We start from the raw sequence: 21,233 nt of genomic DNA on the forward strand, positions 1-21,233 counted from the left end.
GGCTTGCTGATTTTACTGTCCACTCAAAACACTACTATAACAGTACCTTCTAATTGAGTAGGTATATGATTTTGTATAATATTATTGTAACCTTAACTTGTCCCATGAAGTGTTCAAAATATTCTTATGGTGCTCTCACATCCGCTGTTACAAAAATATTACCTATATAACATTGTGTGACAGGACCAACATAATAAAACACTATCAATACTATCATGTTGTCCTTGTCACACCATGTTATATAACATTTTATAACAGCCAATGTGGAAATACCATTAATAACATTGCAACCCTCTCTAAATATTTTTTTTTGAAAAATGTACGAGTTTATAAATCATTTGCAAATAGCGCAATATCGCAATAGACCGCCTAATGTGAGGACGTCGGAGATTGAAATCCTACTCGACGAGATAAAAAAATTTTGTTAGGTGTCATAAATTTCAAAAAAAAATGTTTGTTCTTCAGGTGGTGATCTGCGGTGCGGTGCCATCGATGGTCCGGTCGGTCCGCCTGTACAGCCAGTGCTCGCACCTCTACGTCAACGTGTTGCCAAACGGCACTGTCATGGCTCGCTCCGATGGAAACGACCAGCGTAAGTACCAACATCTTCATACTCCACAACAGAACTACACACATACATACATGTACATTTATTGTAAACTACGAGTATGTGAGGTGTGCAATAAAGAGTATTGTATTGTATAACTGCTGGACAAGTGGCAGTAGGTCTTTCTTTCCCAAGATTCATACAAAATGCGGTGATCTGTTTGACAGTGTTCCTCAGCTGTGTTTGTTCTCTTTGTATGAATTGTATGGTTCTATTCACGCCAATTTACCATACTTAGGTACCATAGGTATATTTTGGATTTAAGAGAAAGTTGAATTTGGAATTAAGGATTCTTTTTAAAACTTCGTCATAATAAAGGTAGGTACTTAAGCAATGTAATTGAAAAAAAAAGAAAAAAAAATAAACTGAAAATATTTATTTCAGACACCAGGCGGCGTAGCACGGTTGCGTTTTTATCCCTTGTCACCATGCCTGTCACGTTCTAACAAGTATGTAAGTGCGAAAGGGACGCGCATAGTGATAGACGATAAAAATGGAACCGTGCTGCGCCCACAGGTATCCATATTTTTGTCTACAAGACTAATTTATTAGTAGGTAACAAAGAAAAATAAAACTAAAAATAAACGTTAATCCAATCCGTATTGAAATCCATAATTGATATCAAAACGCATTGAAAATAGATATAACCTAATGGCTGCAAATTTCTGACCAATAAGAAATGAAATGAACCTAGCGTCGATGTAATAGCCTCAGTATTCACAGAAAGCATAACATTGTTTAGCAGTTGCGTGGTGAAAACTTACGAGTCCGCGTGTATAGTACGCTACGTAGGTATATACATAGAAGTCGTACACGGGAACGTATAGGAATATGTCAATACTTGAAGGGTCAACGGCCAGTCGCAGGTACGCGCCATAACGGGGTATGTGCGAGGTTAAAGTTTATAACAACCCCATTATGTTACACGTATTATTGTTACTGAAAATGTCGGAAATACCAGGCATTTACTTTATTGTGAATTCTAGGATTTAATAGTACCTATTCTAACTTGAGGACGAAGTTTATACTTGTATTGCAAGATATTTAAATTTCAATCTTTTATCGACATGTTCATCTCCCGCTACATATCTAATAAATCATATGAAAATGCTCTAGAATTTTTAAATTTAATTCGATTAGATACCTAAAAATAAATCAATTCGATCTATACCTACAATATTACCTAATTACATCATTAAATTTGATTATGATCACAGACCAAGTGGATTATGATACACTAATGAGGATATAGGTAACAACGATAAATATAATTCTACTTTAAACAAATGTCTAGCAGAGATAAGTATTTTTTTTTCATACATAGTTAATTATTAATTCATTATAATTAGTGCTTACAAAATGGTTAAACTGAATGGAAGAATCTTGATTAATTCATTGCTTAAGTTATATCAATGTTTTTGTTGCTTGGTGCTTTCTCATAGTGTCCGATTTCCTTCCTTTGTTGCATAAATTACCTGCTAGTTGCATTGGATCTTAATACAAAGTAAATTCACTAATATTATTTTATTATGTGTTATTAATATTATACCTATCCTATGTTAGTATTTACCTAGTATTTATCTCCGATCTTTTATGTCAACGACATGGCTGTTTTGTTCACGCCTCCAAGGCGTATACAATTTTATTTCGTAATATATTGTTTTTATTTAATGTAACATGTTACATATATTTTAATAAAATGATTGATTCAGTATCAAATACAAAACATAATCTTACTATTATAAACATACAAGCATACGTGTGCTAACTCTGGTCACTTAAATAAGATGGCGATATATGCCTATTTAAACACATGTGCTAATTGAAAATCTTTTATTACTATAAGGAATTTCGATATTACTTATATCCGATATCGATATATTTTTTGGTCCTCAAATACATCACTTTAGTATTCGTCGTGAATACTAAATATATCGAGTGGAATGTAGCTATAAGCTATAATCTCTCAACTATTTTTACTTCGTTCCATAGTTTGTTTAAAACAGAGAAACTACAAGTATTTGCAAACACGTATTAGATAAGTATCCATTATAAGATATTACTCAATGTTTGATTTTTGTAAGAGTATGCAACTTTTAGCGGTCATGTGCGCAAATATAAGTACTTTCACATTTCTTTTTTTTCGCGTAGTGTTTATTATGAGATGTTGCGTGTTTTTTGCAAATATAATAAGCGATTCACTAGATAAGTGATAAAGTGGGCGTAAACAGTAAGACATTGTGGAAAATAATGAGGAGACCTACCTAATTACTTAAGTTGGTTTTTATTCAACTTCGATTTAAACACATTTCTATCTAGTAAAATCTGCGTGTGCACGTTAAAAATTGCAGAAGCGAAAGCTATAGTATATTGTAAGTATTTTTTTTATTATTATTAAATATCAACGAAAACAATTAAACTCCCTAAGCCTAAATTATTAGATGACAGGGTACCTCAAGATTAGCCCATGCAGGCACATTGAAATCTTCCATATTGTATGATATCGTGTAAAGACATCGGAAGACTGCAAGTATTAGGTTCGATTTTGAACTTTAAGCCGTGGTCATAGGTCGCAATATCGTGTTATTATGACGTCCATCACACAGAAAGGTGTACGTGTAAAATGCGAATCAAGATTACAGGGATCATGTTACAAGCGAATAGTGACCTAATAAAGACAATAACATTAGGTATATGTAGGTAGTACGAGTATACGTCAGTTTGCATTATGATACTATTGTGATTTATGTGCCTGATGTAGCTAATACCCATACCGTTATTGATTTAAAAAAACCGGGCAAGTGCGAGTCGGACTCGCGCACGAAGGGTTCCGTACCATAATGAAAAAAAAAACGGAAAAAAATCCAAAAAAAAAAAAACGGTCACCCATCCAAGTACTGACCACGCCCGATGTTGCTTAACTTTGGTCAAAAATCACGTTTGTTGTATGGGAGCCCCATTTAAATCTTTATTTTATTCTGTTCTGGTATTTCTGTTATTCAGAAATACATCATCTGTGAAAATTTCAACTGCCTAGCTATCACGGTTCGTGAGATACAGCCTGGTGACAGACAGACGGACGGACGGACGGACAGCGAAGTCTTAGTAATAGGTCCCGTTTTACCTTTTGGGTACGGAACCCTAAAAAATGTAATATGCGAATGCGTTCACGAGTACATAGAATCGACCTCAAAACATATATACCTACACCTACAGATATCTCTATTTTGAATAATCCTTTCTCATCGTATTCGTCACAGTACAAAAAAATAATAAAATATTACGATGTACCTAAGTAAATAAGAAAATACGATGGGAAAGGATTATTTACTAAATGTGTATAATACACCTTTGCATTTTAGTCCTTTGTAATAAAACGGAAAATCTATAACCCCATGAGTATCATTGACTATGTGTAATCTGTAACTTGGTATCCAATAAGGTACCAAGTCATCACACACGTTCATCGGTCATGAGAAAAGAAAGAATATTAACCATCAATTATATCAATAAAATTATACTTTCTATATGTTAACTAATGCTAGCCGGAAAACCATTAATCTAATATGAACAATAATTGCGTGAGAATAAACATTTATTTGATGCTACAATATTTTTAATCACTTGCCCCATGTTAGCATACGTGTTAGTTGTGAGGCAATAAAAGAAACGACGTGGCCAATATTAAATTTAACGATATAATATTGAATCCCCGTTGTTCCCTGACCCGTTACCAAGTACTTTTCATTCCATTTCAGGGTTCATGATAGCTTGGTAGGTTATGTTTTCATCGGAATCAATGTCTCCGCCTCCTGACGAATACCGCGTGAAATATGTGATACTTTTTAATTAAAATTTGATTTTGAAGTACTGATAAAGAAATTTAATTACTCGAAGTGATTTAGAAAAACGACTGTTCTGAATAACGGAAGTATCGTCTGCCTTAGGGTTCGAGGAAAATTATTTCAAAACATTTCAAAGCCAGTTACGTAAAGTGAATCCCGTAAGTCGTTACCCTTAATTTGGCAGTGTCCAAAATACTGTACACAATCTTATGTTACCCTCTTTTTGTATTTTTTTTAATCAGAATCATTGATACCGTTGAGCGCCGAGGAGGGTTGAACTCACGACCTTCCGTGATTTTTGCCAAATTAAGTGTTAAATAGGTACTTAGGTACTTGTAAAGTACCATTTTACTGCTCCGTATCAAAGCGTCTACGTCTGCCTGTACGTCTGTTTCAAGTGCTCACATAGGTATTTTTTTAAACGCCGCCGTCTTTATGATAACTTATTTATTATCAGTATTACATAAAACTCAAAGTTCAATGCTTACAGATAACTTGCTCGACATGTATTGTCATAATTGTCCGAAGTATTGCGGATACTTGTATGTATTAAAAAAATCTCAAGAATTTCGTTTAGCATAACCCCTGATTTTTATGTGGTTCATTTTTTGTGGCAATTCATCGGGAGAAGGTAGGCGGAACGAAAATTATATGAAATCAATCGATGGAGGCGGTGCGGTGCCTTCCCAAATTAAGTTGTTATTTTATAAAAAGTATAATAATATAAAACCCATAAGGCCCTCCGTTTTGCAAAAAATACCACACACATGCGTGCACTCATTATTATTTAATTGGACCAAAATAACATAATTTGGCGCATCGGGAAAACGTTTCCGTGAAAGGTTATAAAGACGTTTTTTGCTTTATTACAAACTTAAGATTGTTCGTGTCAAACAGAATGTGTGTTATCATTTGGTTTTATAGGCAATATTGAAGGGTTTTTATTAGAATACGTTTTTTATATACATTCGGCAGCTGGTATTTACTCTAAATTTCGACAAAAACTATATCGTCTCAATAGTTTTTGGTTACCTACCTCGTTAGTGTTCGGAACCGCAAGAGGCATAAACGTTTGCTGCAGGGTGTCATGACTCGTGATATTTTTGTATAGGTATAAATAATTGCTTAAGCAATTGAAGCATGGCATACATAAGACAAGTGATGGCAAAAAATAGGTATCAAAATGTATACAATATAAATGTTGTTCGTTTTTATTCAAACGAATGTACCATTGTTACCGCCTTTAATTGATTAATTTTAAACCTAATTGCAACGTTTACCAAACTATAGTATAGATGATACTGTACAGTGGTACGAGTAAGCGCAGCAGTGTTCAAAAAAGTTATTTGAAAACAACCCAATAAATACAGTTCATAGCCAGATTTGTAATAAATAAAACCTAACAGTTTTTTACCTCAAGACGTAATACGTTCATTTGGCACCGGCGCCAATCCCAGAATCGCTCCATTAATTAGACTATCGACGGCTATTAACAATTAATAAAATACGAGTTTCATGCTCGTCAAAATCAAGGCCTCAAACGAATGATAGCTTATCGTTATTTTATTGCCTTTATTATAACATCTGGTTAACAATTGCTAGGTGGGTGGTCCCGACTTAGTTTTCAATGTTGATGTCGCAAATAAAATGGAATGTGACGGTGTACGTTTTGTAAACAAAGTATTACAATGAGGGAGGTGCAAATATTTAAGAGCGTTGAAATGAAGGTAACGGTTAAACTTCGCACACCGCTAATTTATTGGCTTGTTGCATGTTTTTCGTCGTGTCAACCGATCCTGTTTTTTTAAGGATCAAATGCCTATACATACAGTACAGGACCAAATGCATTCACGCAATTTTTATTAATGAGAGAAATAATAGTAAAATTCAAGTTCTTACTATTTTCGATATATTGTTTCGATGTATTGATTTCTACTTTCCATTAATATTTCATTTCTATAAACATATCCAACATTTCAACTTTAATGAAAAATCTATCTCCGTTTATACACAATATCTGGGAGACCCAGCTTTGCTCGGAAAACATATAAGAACCTTATTTTCCCAAAAACCCCAATACAGCAAATTTCATCGAAATCGTTAGAGCCGTTTCCGAGATCCCCGAAATATATATATATAAATAAATAAATAAATAATCAATAATTGCTCGTTTAAAGGTATTATTATATATAGATAGATAGATATTGTAGGAGGAGAGCCCATCAAAGTTAATTATTCTCAAGCTTTGTCTTATTCTATCAGACCTGTCGCCTCCTTCAGTTACTTTCATGACATAATTATAACGATAACGATGAGTAAACTAAGCTCGGAAATCCAACACTCATGTCACGTCGTAGAAGACTTACAATTTGTGAGCATATCATATTGGTAATAAATTATTTTATCAACGTAACATGCGTAATGGAATTACTTATAATTAGGTACGTCATAAAGTCAAAAAGTCATAACAATCAAATCTTCATAACGAAAAATATCAATAGGCGCGTTCTTTATCAAGAGTTCAGGCTAGTTTATCTAAAGACGTAGTTTTCCGACAGTTACTATTCATTAATTTTGACAGTACCAAGTTGAGTTAGTTGAGGCCATAGACTGGGTTGACTTAATAATACTTAAATTGCTACGAGTAACAGTATTATTGCTTCAGGATAAGGAATATACGAAAGTGTACTAGATTTCAACTGTTCAGTTTTGGTGATAGTGGATCAAGCTAACTAAGAAGAATGGTGTTTTTATGACAATTTTAAATCTGACACAGTGTGTACCCTCCGGTGTACGGCAGTGCATTGTCTATCTACATTGTGGGCCATTATCGGAAGTCCTCGGTTTATCGTATGCGTTTGACCTGATTCCGATCGCATTTGTCCCTTCTCATTATCATGCGATAACACCCAATACACGATTTTAGCACGGCCTTTATTGCCATCTCCTTAGTGACGATTTTTGGCTGCCAAATAATGGGTTACTCTGATGTTTTGAGCAATTGCACCTACTTCCTTTATGCCATGAATTTAGGTCTGATTCATATTTTATCTCTTAAACATTATTATCCTTATCTTTTTTCTTTAAATTGTAGGTATGTAGGTCAATGTTTCTTATTCTTTTAGTCGAACTGTTTTTTACAGACTAATAACACTTAAAAATAAATAATAGACGCAAATGTAGTGTAACGAGAGATAAATATATATTTTATAATATCTATCTAATCTATTTGTGACATAATATAACCGGGATGTTGATAATCAATAGTTTTATTATTATTGATTGATTTATATTAATTAATTACTTAATTGATTCCAATTAGGTACTTACTTAATCTTGGATAAGCAAGCTCATCAACATCCTAAAAATCTCTTCGACCGTTTCCTATACGACATTGGAGTATTTAAAATATATACGATTAATGTTGACTGATAGATGCACAGGGTAGAAAAATTAATACCTGGTGAAAACTTTCATACATAGCACGAGTGCGCCGCGACAACGTCTCGGCTTGAAGAAAATATAACAACAACGATATGGTTGAAGTATTTACTATTTATTACCACAGATTATGTAATCTATTACCTAGTTGATCCTTAGACCTCGCTCCGTTCAGCCGATGATACAACTAATTTCTTGTTAGACACCGCATAGTTACCTAGTAGAAATATCTGCGTGCATGGCCCGGTTTTCGGGAGCAAAACGTACCAATCCTAGTGATTGATTAAATATCAACCCAAGTGATATGAATATCGATAGCAATCAATTTCTAAGTCATAATAACAAATCTGACTCATCTTTGAACTACATATATCATATTAATTAATATGTTAGCTCCTCTATTATCTATTTGTAAATCTCTTTGATTTATTCTTATTGCAACTGTAGTTATCTGACATCTGACATTGATTATGACTAGACTGATTATTTTGATACTTAATAATGAAAATAAATAATTCATTTAATTTTATTGTAAAAGTAATAATATTTCGTACTTTTTAAACGTCAAACCTACACCCGTCAAACCGGGGTATCCTTTACTCGTAACTAAGTAAAGGATGCAACAAATACTCTTTACATCAGCAACATGAAGATACTGAGTAGTAAGATATTAAGTGAATCACACATAGTATTCATGTCAATGCCACAGTGTTTGTGGTTGTATCTGGCTAGACGGCAATATGATATGACTAATCTAAGTTATGATAACCTAAGATGCGATTTGACAGTTCTGTGAACACGATATGTTGCAATCTGCATAAGATATACAATCATCTGTGTCCATAGTGGACATTAACATGCATTTTTGTCGTTGAGGTTATCTTGGATTTGAAATTAATTCAATATCTTGTTTACGCGATGCCTGCAGATGCGCAGATATATCGGAGCAGAATCTTTGAATTACCAGTCTTAGGGTAAATCTTTCAACTACCTACACTACACATTACACCAGAGTGTAAAACTGCTATCTAATGTTATCTCTTTGTCCCCAGTTTCCCCAAGCATGTCAATATCTGAGCGACGCATGTGATTTTAGTACGGAATCAATTACAAAATTAGAAACTAACACATTGAAGACATTTAATTATTTCGTATAGCATTGTCAACAATGAGCCCAATACAAACTTTGAACACAATACAAGCTTTAAACAAAATAAAGAATAACAAGAGATTCTTAAAAATAAATATTGTTTAGAAATTTTGCAAAGCATGACCACGATTGATCTGTAAAGTATTTTGCGTGTTCTATTTGGATATATGTCTGTGGCTTTAAATTTTCATTGACATGTCACGTGTTTGACTGGACATCAGACATGTCACAAGTTACGTGCTAACCGCGTTTGTGTAAAAACGGTTCGACATATATTATTTTTATTCAAATAAAAATAAAATCAAATGTTCAAATCTACTTACCTATCAAGGTTACAAAAAGAATGGAAAAATACAGTACTGCAATAAACTCATTACGAAACACAAACCTTAAATCTTCATCACGCAGCCCTATTTGCCCACAGATGAAGTTATCCAGATTAGCTTAAGGGATCAAGCACTGACGCTTTTAGACGCCGCATTTTCTTGGTGACAGACGCTGCGGCATTGGGGGGTTATCTGTAGCTCAGCAGTGTCTATGGATCTGTGTTTACAATATTAAGCGGTGCTTTCCTGTCGTCGGGGGGCGCTAGCTTCTGTGGCGCGTGTTCATAGTACAATATGGTTATAATAAAGTGTTCGTAGAATTATAATAGGTACCTATTAAGGGCCGGCTGCACCAAACCGTCTGTCACCGTTAAGGGGCCACATATTACCAGTTCGCCGGACAATATCACCCTGTCAGTTAAACGCAAAAGGTGACAGTTCCGAATAACTGACAGACTAATATCGTCCGGCGAACTAGTAATCTGTGGGTCCCTGTAAAGCGTTTGCAAAATTTTATTGTATGTGATTTTTCGTAAGTAGTTTTCTGTTGAGTGGTGTTGATCAGTCCGTAAAGTATGGTTGATGCAACTGGCCTTAAGAGTCATCATTGTCTTGTGTGGGACCCTAATTCCTATGGGTCACTGCGACTATTTTAATTAGATAGTTTTATATGTAAAATATCTTGTAGATTATTGGAAATGATCATGTATAGAAGCATAAATATACGCATTCGCGTATTAATATATGTACTTATTATATGACTTTACATAGTATGAATATGATGTTTTAGGAATTGCCACGCGCCGCTACGCCAAAAATCCGCTAACATGTCCATATGACCCGTGAATCGTGATGGGTCGTTTTGCGTGAAAATATACATATTTCAAATAAAAATACTAGTTATTTGCAGTCATAATTTTTTCAACACACGAACGCGAGGATAATACTGACTTTAACATGTTACAAATCGTTTAAAAACATCATTTAAAGGTCAATCCTACCAGCCAACATGAGGAAACAACTCAAAATTTGCATCTACTATCCCACTCTTGTAGATAAAATGCAACTTTCTCATTGAAAGGTAAAAAGAGCCTTTCTGAGCTGGTGTGGTGGAAAAATATTAATGGTTTACAGCACATGGACATGGTTCACATGGTGGATGGTAAGTACATAATAGTTAAACACCCGTTCACGTATTCATAGTGTATGCCATTTCAGATGCCACGCGTCGCTGCATCAGTATACTAATAATTTTGTCGTGTATGTCGTCGTGATGTTTCGGGACGTTTTGCATGAAAATAATAGAAAATGACCTCACTCAAACTTTTTATTAGAGTACAAACAATCTAAAAATATCGATTGATGTAAAATATGATGCGGGCCCATTCCCGTATCGGACGCTACTATGCTAACGTTCAGCTACCAAGGAAGCATTCCGGAATTTACTCCAAGATTTCTGTCAAATGCTTACCTACCGCAGCGGGAGGATTTGCCGGCTTATCCCGCGATTACGTGGGACACGTTTATAGTCGTGGCTTATCTAGCTGTAACAATTAACTAGCCAGAAGGAACACAGTACTACGTCGTTTAATAGAGATGTGATGATCGTGTGGAAGATTTGTGTACGTTTGCGTAGAAAGAATATACTCGGACTGAATTGCGTACGCGTATAAAGTACCTACCCGGGAAAGGAAAAAATATTGTAAATACTGTATGTCCACTATATAATTACGCAAGTCTTAATTTTTTTAGATTGCCAGATTGCCACGGCAATATATTTTTTAAATACTTTGCTATTTGAAGTAAGTGCACGTGATCATTTATAGTTGTTACGGATAGCTATACATAGTTAATATGGTCATGGGTACAGGGTTTGTGATATCTTCACGTATCAAACCTTACTAACGGCTTGGTCTCGAATCTTATAACTCAAGTTTTGCGTCAAGTATAAAACCTGTAAGCATTTAGGTATATTAAACGAAATTATATATTTAGTATAAGTCATAACTCTTGTTTTTATAGGACCTCGAAGGGTTCAAATAGCCAATGGGCACGCTTTAAAAATTACATGGTAGCTCGGATGACCGCTCGAGTCGCTACTTTATGGCCCCACGGCGCCTAACTCATGGTTATTTTGTCGACACGAAAATTAAATCACCCTTATTTCTTTTTGGTGTTACTTAGCAGCATAGGGTGTCCCAAAGCCTGACCATGTATCTTATAGGTATAAGAAGAAAAAACCGGCCAAGTACGAGTCGGACTCGCGCACGAAGGCTTCCGTACCGTTACGCAAAAAACGGCAAAAAGAACACGTTTGTTGTATGGGAGTCCCACTTAAATATTTATTTTATTCTGTTTTTAGTATTTGTTGTTATAGCAGCAACAAAAATACATCATCTGTGAAAATTTCAACTGTCTAGCTATCACGGTCCATGAGATACAGCCTGGTGACAGACAGACAGACAGACGGACAGACAGACGGACAGACGGTCAGCGGAATCTTAGTAATAGGATACCGTTTTTACCCTTTGGGTACGGAATCCTAAAAAAGAACAAAACATTACAAGATTTTGCCTTTATTTTTAAAACTTCTGTAAAAACAGTATCATGATTTTGAGATGTACATAGGCATGTACAATATGCATTTATATTTAATTAGGTTTGTCGCAGTTCACATTTTGCTGCGTGCAATAAGATTTAGAATAAATAACCTACAACAGAAATGATTATATTTGCATTAGGTATGTTGATAACACGCAGGTAATGCATAATATTAAGTAGGTAAGTAAGTGTTTTGTTTGCAAATATATGTAATTACAATGGTGTATTATTGTGTATAATCTTTCTAAATTACCTATTACAGAAATTAATCGGTAGCCTGGCAAAATGTAATATAATTGTTATTACAATTTATGCATGCAATAACGGATGAGAACTGCATAAAAAAATCATTAAAAATAACTAAGTAAAGTTTCCTTTATCCGCCCAAGTGGCCGTATTGCAGGCACCATAGGACTTGAGATAGATAACCCTTGGGCTTATTTTCTAGAGCACCAAGAATTTTCCGCATTGTTCGCGACAGATTTTTTAAATTAAAACAAAATTAGTAAGTTTTAGGGCAAATTGATATCAAATATTCGTTATCAAGTATCAGGTAGGTACCTACGAGTTCTAGAGTAAGAGTCCACTTAACAGAGGAATGCACTTTGGCACATACTATCACTAGTTTCGTTATCACATTCCAATTCCACATTTATCCCCTTAAATTTATAGCGTGTTTAATCGAAAGTTAATTTTGAAGTTTAAGACAACAGCTTTGGATTTGAAATTGATTGGTTTTGGATTCGAGTTGATTCCATTTTATCGGTGATTTGCCGATATTTGCTGATAACGCGACCGCATTATTTAAAGTAGGTCATGAAAATTCGGACATTATCATTTACCAGGTTTTTGTACGATTTCAAACGTAAAAAAATTGTTTTGAAAATAAAAGGGTTCATCTTTGCTTTGGTAATTTTTGATGATAGATGTCAATAAAATGGGAAGACGTTATATTATAATGCAATTAGTTAACAGAAGAATTAGGGACATTTTTAAAACATATATGTTGGACTTTAGTTTAAATCAAGGACAAGAAAAATCTATCCCAAAAATTAATAGAGGAAATTTTGTTATGTATACAAAAATATCGGCTCCGTTAAATGCAGGTGAGTTGGGAGTACCGAGATTAGTTACATCGATACGGCTACTATCAGTGCGATAGCCGGCCGTTGACCCCCGATTGGTCATTTACGGACATGGCGCGCTTGTACGGAGTTAACTACACATGCTTGAGTTTTGCCATAGAGAAATTTTCTCTATGGTTTTTCTGTCCAGTGTATCGACGTTTAGAATAATAGGTGATGCTTAATAAATGTGGGTGTAATTGTATCTGTCCAAAAAGTATTAAAAAGTTTCATTAAATTCAGCGCTAGGGTCACAAACAATTAGTTTTCAATGAAAACCGATAATGGACAGTCCACTGACTTCAGCGTTTAATTTTTAAACAATAAAATTGTATTTAATTGTATTTTCACCTCAGCAGCTCGAACAAGGGTACTTTGCTTCTTAAAAACAGTGAGCAAAATGCGATTTTGCTCACTGAGTGAGACAAAATGACATTCAAGTCACCTTTATAGTCAAATGTCATTTCAACATGCGGCGTCTAATACAAGTTCGAAATACTTGGGTTCTATTATCTCCGTCCCTTTCACACTGTTAGCAAAAAGAAACAGACAAAAAAAGTTCAAGCGACATTCAACGGTATATTAACGGTTTATAATAGACCCCCGAAAAACGCCAGAACGCATCGTTCCAAACCACGTACGAGTATGAATTCTTAATAATTAATTAATAAAAATAAAGTTTACGATTTGATAAAAACTGATAAAATACTATATTTTAGGTATTTTATTGTACAATAAAAATAATGAACTCAAAAAATACACAGATTATCACGCAAAATTAATTATTTTACTTTTAAGAATTTCTACTATAGTTGACAAATAGTACGTATCCGCAATTCGGACCGTATCTTACAATTTTTTTTTTTCACAAAAAAAAGTTGTAGATTGAAGTGTCAGTTGATATTTATTATTTCCATATTATTTTACTGAAATTTATTATTACTTTTAGTTTTTGTGTTCGATTGCGGTAATTAAACTTAATTGTTTGTATATCTTAAGAAAACATGAGTTAGTGATGCATAGGTAGTGATGAAGAAGGATTACATTTTTCAAGTTGTCTAATTGGTATGTTCTCACTGCCCCGGTGAAAAATTTTGTGTACTACACGAGATCAAAGTTATTTACATCTCGTGCGCTTATGAGTCCCTTACTACGCTCAAGATTCTAAATTAGATTCACTCGCTACGCTCGTGAATCTATTATAGAATCTTTCGCTTGCACGGGACTCAAAATAAGCACTCGAAGAAATATCAAACTTTGATCTCTTGTTGTACAAATAACTATTCTCTTTCGAGGCTCGTTTTTAATTTTAGTCCTAGATTATTGCATAAATATATTGTTATAATTCTACATTTGTACTTATGATTTAGGAAAAAATGTCGTTCTTATAAAGAGACCCAGCTGCTTTCACTTCATAGGAAACTAGCTTATTAAGAGTGTCATAAAAATATTGTCACAGTATATGCGAGGAAAGAGAAAATTCACGCGTCGGCGAGCTCAAAGACTCGTTTGCCGGCGGATCTTGTTGTCTTTTCGAAATTAACTCTTGGGCAATGTTGACAGGCCGCTGCTCGCTTGGAATCTATGTAACATCACATAACACGCTGAAGGCTATAGACCGACCGCTTAAATGAGTCTTCGCCTGCGCGGTACGGGGGCGACGGGGTAGGACGACTAAGGGTGGCGGGGAAGGCGCGGGCGGCAGGCGTACGGCGCCCGCACCTTCCCCGCCGCCCTTCCTGCCTTCCTTACCGCTCAGGCGAGGACTCATTTAAGCGGTCGGTCTATACTATAGTGTGGGGGATAGACAAAAACTGCGGTCACTTAAAATCGATCGAAAAATTGTTTAGGCGTTCGCTTAACTTGATAGTGTACGCTTTGTACCCAATAAAAAGCGAGCGAATACGTAGGTAATCCTTAATATCCGTTTCTTGAAGAAAACCATACTACCTTCCAAGAAAAACCTTTACAAGTTCCCTGTCGACAGTTTGCAGTATTCTGACGGAGAGTTCACGGAAAAACTCCTCTCAAACTACGGTTTCCGTGCGCAATTCTTAAGTACGAGTTTGTAAGGTAATTTTGGTTTCCCCAATGGTATGTAAATAAGGTAAAAACTTGCTAAATCATAACAAGCTGAAAAAATCCGGGATTTATCACGCCAACGTTCTTTGAACGTTCATTGTTAATGTTATTCTGAAAAGATGTAAATAGTTAGTGATTTTTCTTCATTTTACTTCATATACACACGATTCAAAAATGTCTCCAACGGACCCAACGGCGTGCCTAAGTGTTTTCACTTCTCCAGATGTTAATTGAAATGACTCGACCGTCGGGTCCTGGCCTTTTTATTTTATTAATTTTTATTCGGCCCCATCGCGCGATCATCAAATTCCGACGAACTTTCTTACATTACCCATTGATGACCGCGGCGGGCTTACATGTTGCAGTGAAAGTTGATGAAATATTCATGTAAATTTAATTTTATTAATTATTAAATGTCAGTGCCTTCTTTCATTACTTTAAGGGTGAAAATGACGTTTGAAAAATACGGAACGTATAATATATCCTTTTCTTATAATGCTGAAGGTTTTGTTTTGAGTACCAAATTGACATCGGAACTTCAAGACAAATTCATTTTTTTTAACTCGACTTGTTTATATAACAATTAATATATATCAACATATTGTACTTCTAGGATCATTCAAAGTGAAATATATTATTAATATTTTTTAATAATAACCAGAATATCATCAACATGTAACCCAACTCTTAACACCTCAAGTATTGAATGTCCAGCGATAGATTAATATTTATTGACATTTTATTTTTGTACTTTATTAGCGTTCAGTGTCATTAGTTGTCGCTCCTGACACTCTTACTCTCTCCCTCATATTAGTAATTGAATTTACTATGTGACCGACGCATAAGGCGGCGGCGCGTCATTATTTTAAAGCATTAAGCCAAAGCGGCGTATACGCATTTTACTCATAAATCCTCTTAAGCTCTATTGGCTTAAAGCGGTATTATTGTAAGCATTAGTCGATACATGTAAATGAGAATTCTTAGAATATTTACTTTCTATTTAATAAACATCAGGCTAATTAATGTATTGAAGCGCGTGTGAGACGAAAGTTTGGTAGTCCGTGATTGGATGTTAATAACTTGCAGCTTAATTACATTTTTAATTAAGTCATTTGAATCCTTTAATGGGACTTGGATGAAAGATAGAATTTGTCTAATTGTAGTCGTCTTTTTAAATATTCAATGATCAATTTATTTAATTAAATATGATTATCTTATGTATGAGTCTGTTTATTACTTTAATTACGACTAATATTAATATTTTTATTACTATTCAGATTGCAATTTTGCCTCAGAACTGCGCATTATCTAGGGTCTTTCTTATCTAAACACAATCAGCATTTGTTAATGTGGAAACGTTTTTGTTGTTGCAGCGAATCTCACCATCAGTTCGCGCGGCTACAGTCTCGAGCTGCTCATCCACTCGCCCGTGCAGGACATGTACCTCTGCTTCAACAAGGCCAAACTGGTCGGCAGGCGACTGGTAAGTCTAATCATGAGCTAATATTCATTGATCTATCATGTTCAAGAAAGTTTCTTTAACCTCGTTTCCTTGTACACAGACGCATGCCCAAGCGATGAAACAGCCCAACTGCCTCTTCAAAGAGGAGTTTGTGGACGGCTACAACAGATACCACCTCGTGAAGAACACCGACCGCTACATAGGCTTCAACCGGCGCGGCCTGCAGCTTCGGCGCGGCAAGAGCCTCCTCCCCGAGCGCAGCCACAAGTGTCTGTCCTTCATGAAGGAGGCCCACGACTTCGACATCAACCGACACAACACCTTGCTCGCGGGCGACCCGCCCAAGTGGCGCCAGCGTAGGCTCCGGCCGCCGCCACAGAACTCCATCAGCCCGCCCTACCGCGTGCGGCACCACCACCGCCGGCAGTGGCCGCGGCGGAAGAGCCCCAACGGCACGTAGGTGCCTTAGCTTAGCAGCTCCTTTACGCTTCAACGCTTCGCGCGTTCCGTTGCCAGCTGTCGATGGACCTTGTGAGTGGACAGAGTATTAGTCAACTATCGCAGTATTATTACAGTGACGAGGACTGGATAGCGTTAAGTTAGGGCTCGGTCGCGGTGGCCGCGGCGGCTCAAACGCCGCATGAATGGTAGCTGAAGCGAGAGAGCAAACATTTGAATGGAGGAAAAAAGCCGAGCCGGGATGTCGTTCGGAGCTGTGAAATTCCTTAAGGTCGTGTAATATCGTGGCGCTCGTTTGCTCTTGTGCCTGCGGTCAGACTCGTGCTCTAAAAGGAAAAAAAGGCTTTCTGTGGAAAGAGTAAATAGTAGTCGCGCTAGTCACGAGTCTTCCAACAGACCACCGCACTGGAGGCGGGCGCGCGCGCCGCTCGCTCCGCCGCTCGCCGCGCATGCTCGGTCACCACGGCTCGGCCGCGCATGCTTGGGCTGGCTCGCCATGAATGTAGCAAAACGCCTTCACGTCAATTCTCAGTGTGTTATTATTTAAATGCTTTACTGTTACTTAAGTACGAATTGTGTTATCTGCTTGTAAATATAATAAAATAATTGTGTTTACATACTTATTTATCAAAAGACTTTAATCGGAATTTGTAAACGTAGATGTTAGTTGTAAAGTTGTATTAAAATGTTTTGTATTTAATTATGGGTGTAAAACCAATCGCTCTCTCCCGCTCGCTAGCCTCAGCTCATACTCTAGTTCTCTCGGGTTACTATACATTCCCATTGCGCAGTAGTTTATGTTCAACTTGGTATTGATTGTTTGTTTTGAACGTTTGTACATATTATTTTAAGAGTTCATCTGAGAGTGATAGGTTTCTATTATGAATCTCTTTTCTGTCCTTGTTTTCGCGTCATCCATTTTGAATTATTGGTTTCGAATTAATGTAAATTTACTTAACAAACGAATGACAATACTTCTGCTTCTTGTACAATTACTTTTTCATATCCATACTTAATAGAGGACATTATAATCTTAATATTTTAATAAGATCTGTGCCATAGTGTGGTGGCAGTGTACGACTTTGTGTTCGCATTGTAACTAGTGTATTAAGTGTATGTCTGTAAACTTCGAGTAAACTAAAATGTTTAACATTAGGCGGAGAAAACTGTTCAGTGTATTCAAATAAAAAGTAATATTCCGATTGTTGGAGTGTTCGTCCTCGTAAAGCTGCCGACTGGTTCCTCGTACCCATCAATAAATGTATGTTAACTGCAACGCCGGCGCACGGCAAACATTCCACACAATGGGGTGTAAAACAAATTCCCGACCATGCGCTTAACACAGTATGTCAACGCGATGACACTGTCTTAATGTATTACTGTGTCTAATTATAAGTACCTATCAGATGCTGAGATCGAAATCATATAATTGCTAAGAAAAATTACGAAATTAAATCATATTTAACTCGCAAACGCCTGTTGTTTTTTTACCGTATGCCATTTACCCTATGGAGAAAAGTCACTATCTAAGTTAATGCTTTATATTTTTCTTTAATAACATACTTTTAAACGGTCGTAACGGTCCATTTACTTTATTATTATTACTACTCATAAAAACATATATAGCATAGATAACATTGTTACTTTGAGGTAAGGACAAATACCATCAACCAATAAAACACCATTCGTGCATGAATTTTATATTATACTGCCAAGTATTTGCATTAATTACTTGATAACATAACCGTAAGTTCATTCTACGAGGCCAAAAAGGCTGTAAATCTGTCTTACATCAGGAACCTGGCATTATGTTTACTCAAAAGTAGCCGGTCAGGGGCGGTCAGAAAAAAGGGCGAGATTTCCAATAAGTGGGCCGGAAGAGGTCGCGGGTGAAATGTAACCAGATGACGCTTTCGCTACTAAACGACGTCACAGCCGAGAAGCTGTTAGGTTCTTAATACATTTCGGAGTTGAAGGAGTGTGGCGGAGGAGCAATGCGCGTGCGCGGCGCGATTAGCACCTGCGCAGAGTACTGCTGCGTAGAGGCAACACAGTTTTTTTTTGTTTTGAGACAAGGATCTTAGAATATTACACCATTTGACATTAATACATTATGCCAAATTATTAAATTTTAGGTTCAAATAGGTATGTATTCATTAGAGTGTTGTGTGTGTTTGTGTTTTCTTTACTATGTTTGTAAAGTTGTAGTCTAGTTCGTTTTTGTTAGCGTTGTAAAAATATTACGCGATCTTGACGTGTCTTTTAATTGAAAAACGCTTTTTAAAACTCAGTAACTATTACATCCGAAAGCAAAATAATGTAAATAATCGTATTTATATGATTCATAATAATTCTTACATATTTGCCGGGACTTAATTTTCAAAAGTGTTTTTCAATAAAAAGACACTGTAAGACTTTTATCTAAAAGCGTCCGCGGGTCAAATCTCATACGAAATCAACACTCGATTGACACTGAGACTGAAGGGGCCCACTAATTAACAGTCCGCCGGACGGTATCGGCCTGTCAGTTGTTCGGAACTGTCCAAATTTTGTTCTAACTGACAGGCCGATACCGTCCGGGACTGTTAATCAGTGGGCCCCTTGAGACTGACTCAAGGGGCCAGCCTGAACACGTGAGAAAACTATAAACCAAGTATACAACTACTTGTATAATAATTCTCATTTCGTATTGTGACGTGATTCGTCAAATAAGTAATAAAGGGTAAAGTTTCACGCTATCAATGTATTGCAACACGTATTCATAAATCTTAACGGTAACGTCATTTTAGTGTCTATAAAATTGTTGATGTTACTCATAATTAACCGTGAATATTGAAAACTATAAATGGTATTATGGCACGAGTTTGACGTTAAAACGTTGAATAACGTGTCGTGTTTCGAACTAGAGATTTTTTTGTGATTGCATTGCATTGCTTAAAATCTGACAATTAGATATAAGTTATACTAAACGTGCCTTAATGATTTTATAAACAATTATTAACTAATCAAAAGGTGCATCAGTTACAATATTCAGCTCCAATATTCAGCCGGGGCAATGGTACCTTTTACCGTGGAACATATCTTTACTATTTCATATCTAGTGAATCTCTAATTCATTTCCCGAATCGCGCCGTGTAAATATAATTCGGTATTGAAGATTTGACTGGAATATATTTATTCACCTACGTATTTTTTTCTAAAATTATTTACCTAAATCGAAATGAGACTAAAGTAGTTTTAAATATATTTACTTAACGTTGAAGAAGATAATTCTAGAGAGGCTTGGAAAAGACTTAAGTACAGACGAAAACTCATGGATTTAGGGACCTAGGAAGCAGAGGGGTGCGTATCCAAAAGCACCATAGCGGGGGGCGTGTGGACCAAGTGGGGTTTCATTTTGCTTTCTACAAGCTCATGTGCATATTGTAACCAAAAGTCTCTGGAACATAACTTCTCTAACTCACAAGAATCACACAAGTCAGTATACAACGACGTATCTCGTCGATAATGTTTGTGGACGCTAACATACTGATGTAAGTGCTAAGTAGCCCATAGTGCGCCGGTATCCACACCTGCTGTGTGCGGTGCCGAGGGTTAATTAGGAATTTTGGTTTATTGTGTTAGACAAATTCTATGTTCTAACACCTTTTCATGCAGTTAAAATTTTTGGGAAAAGGCGTTCTGGAAATGTATAAAAGAGGTTTTGCGAAGCCATATAAAATTCGAAATAATAATTTTATATATGGGATAATTCCTTATAATATGTATACCTACATAATTAACATATTTCTATGCTATTTTGACAGATTTTTTACACATAAGTGAAGGTGACTGCCAAGGCAATTTACATAGAAAACGCCCACTATTATTACAACAATTGTCACATTACATCAGGAATCTAAGATAAATGAAAAGAGGCTCTATATTTTTTTTAAACTGTATATTTTTAACTGTGTACCTATATGTATTTGCCAAAGTATTAAAAAATATAACAATTTATGTTGTATAGTTTTGAGACCTTAGTAATTAAGGTTGTTGTAAAGCTTGTCTTGGTGCCTAGCCCAGTGGCAATTATTTAATAGAAATCGTTGACAGAGACCGAAGAGTCGTTGATCGTTCCATAATGTATGGAAATA

At 35.9% G+C, this 21,233-nt stretch overlaps 1 protein-coding gene across 2 annotated transcripts in view; it reads left to right on the forward strand.

The window, feature by feature from the left end:
• The window catches only part of LOC134794231 (uncharacterized), a 104,665-nt gene extending 86,095 nt beyond the window's left edge, over positions 1-18,570 (forward strand). For both annotated transcript variants that reach the window (XM_063765972.1, XM_063765973.1), the window contains 3 exons: positions 466-592; positions 16,550-16,659; positions 16,739-18,570. In XM_063765972.1, coding sequence (XP_063622042.1) covers positions 466-592; positions 16,550-16,659; positions 16,739-17,098 — 597 coding nt within the window. In that variant the 3' untranslated portion in view covers positions 17,099-18,570. The remainder of the gene's footprint in view (positions 1-465; positions 593-16,549; positions 16,660-16,738) is intronic.
• The last annotated feature ends 2,663 nt before the right edge of the window (positions 18,571-21,233 follow it).

This window comes from Cydia splendana, chromosome 10 (genome assembly GCF_910591565.1).
Source record: "Cydia splendana chromosome 10, ilCydSple1.2, whole genome shotgun sequence".
NCBI classification, from domain to species: Eukaryota; Metazoa; Arthropoda; class Insecta; order Lepidoptera; family Tortricidae; genus Cydia; species Cydia splendana.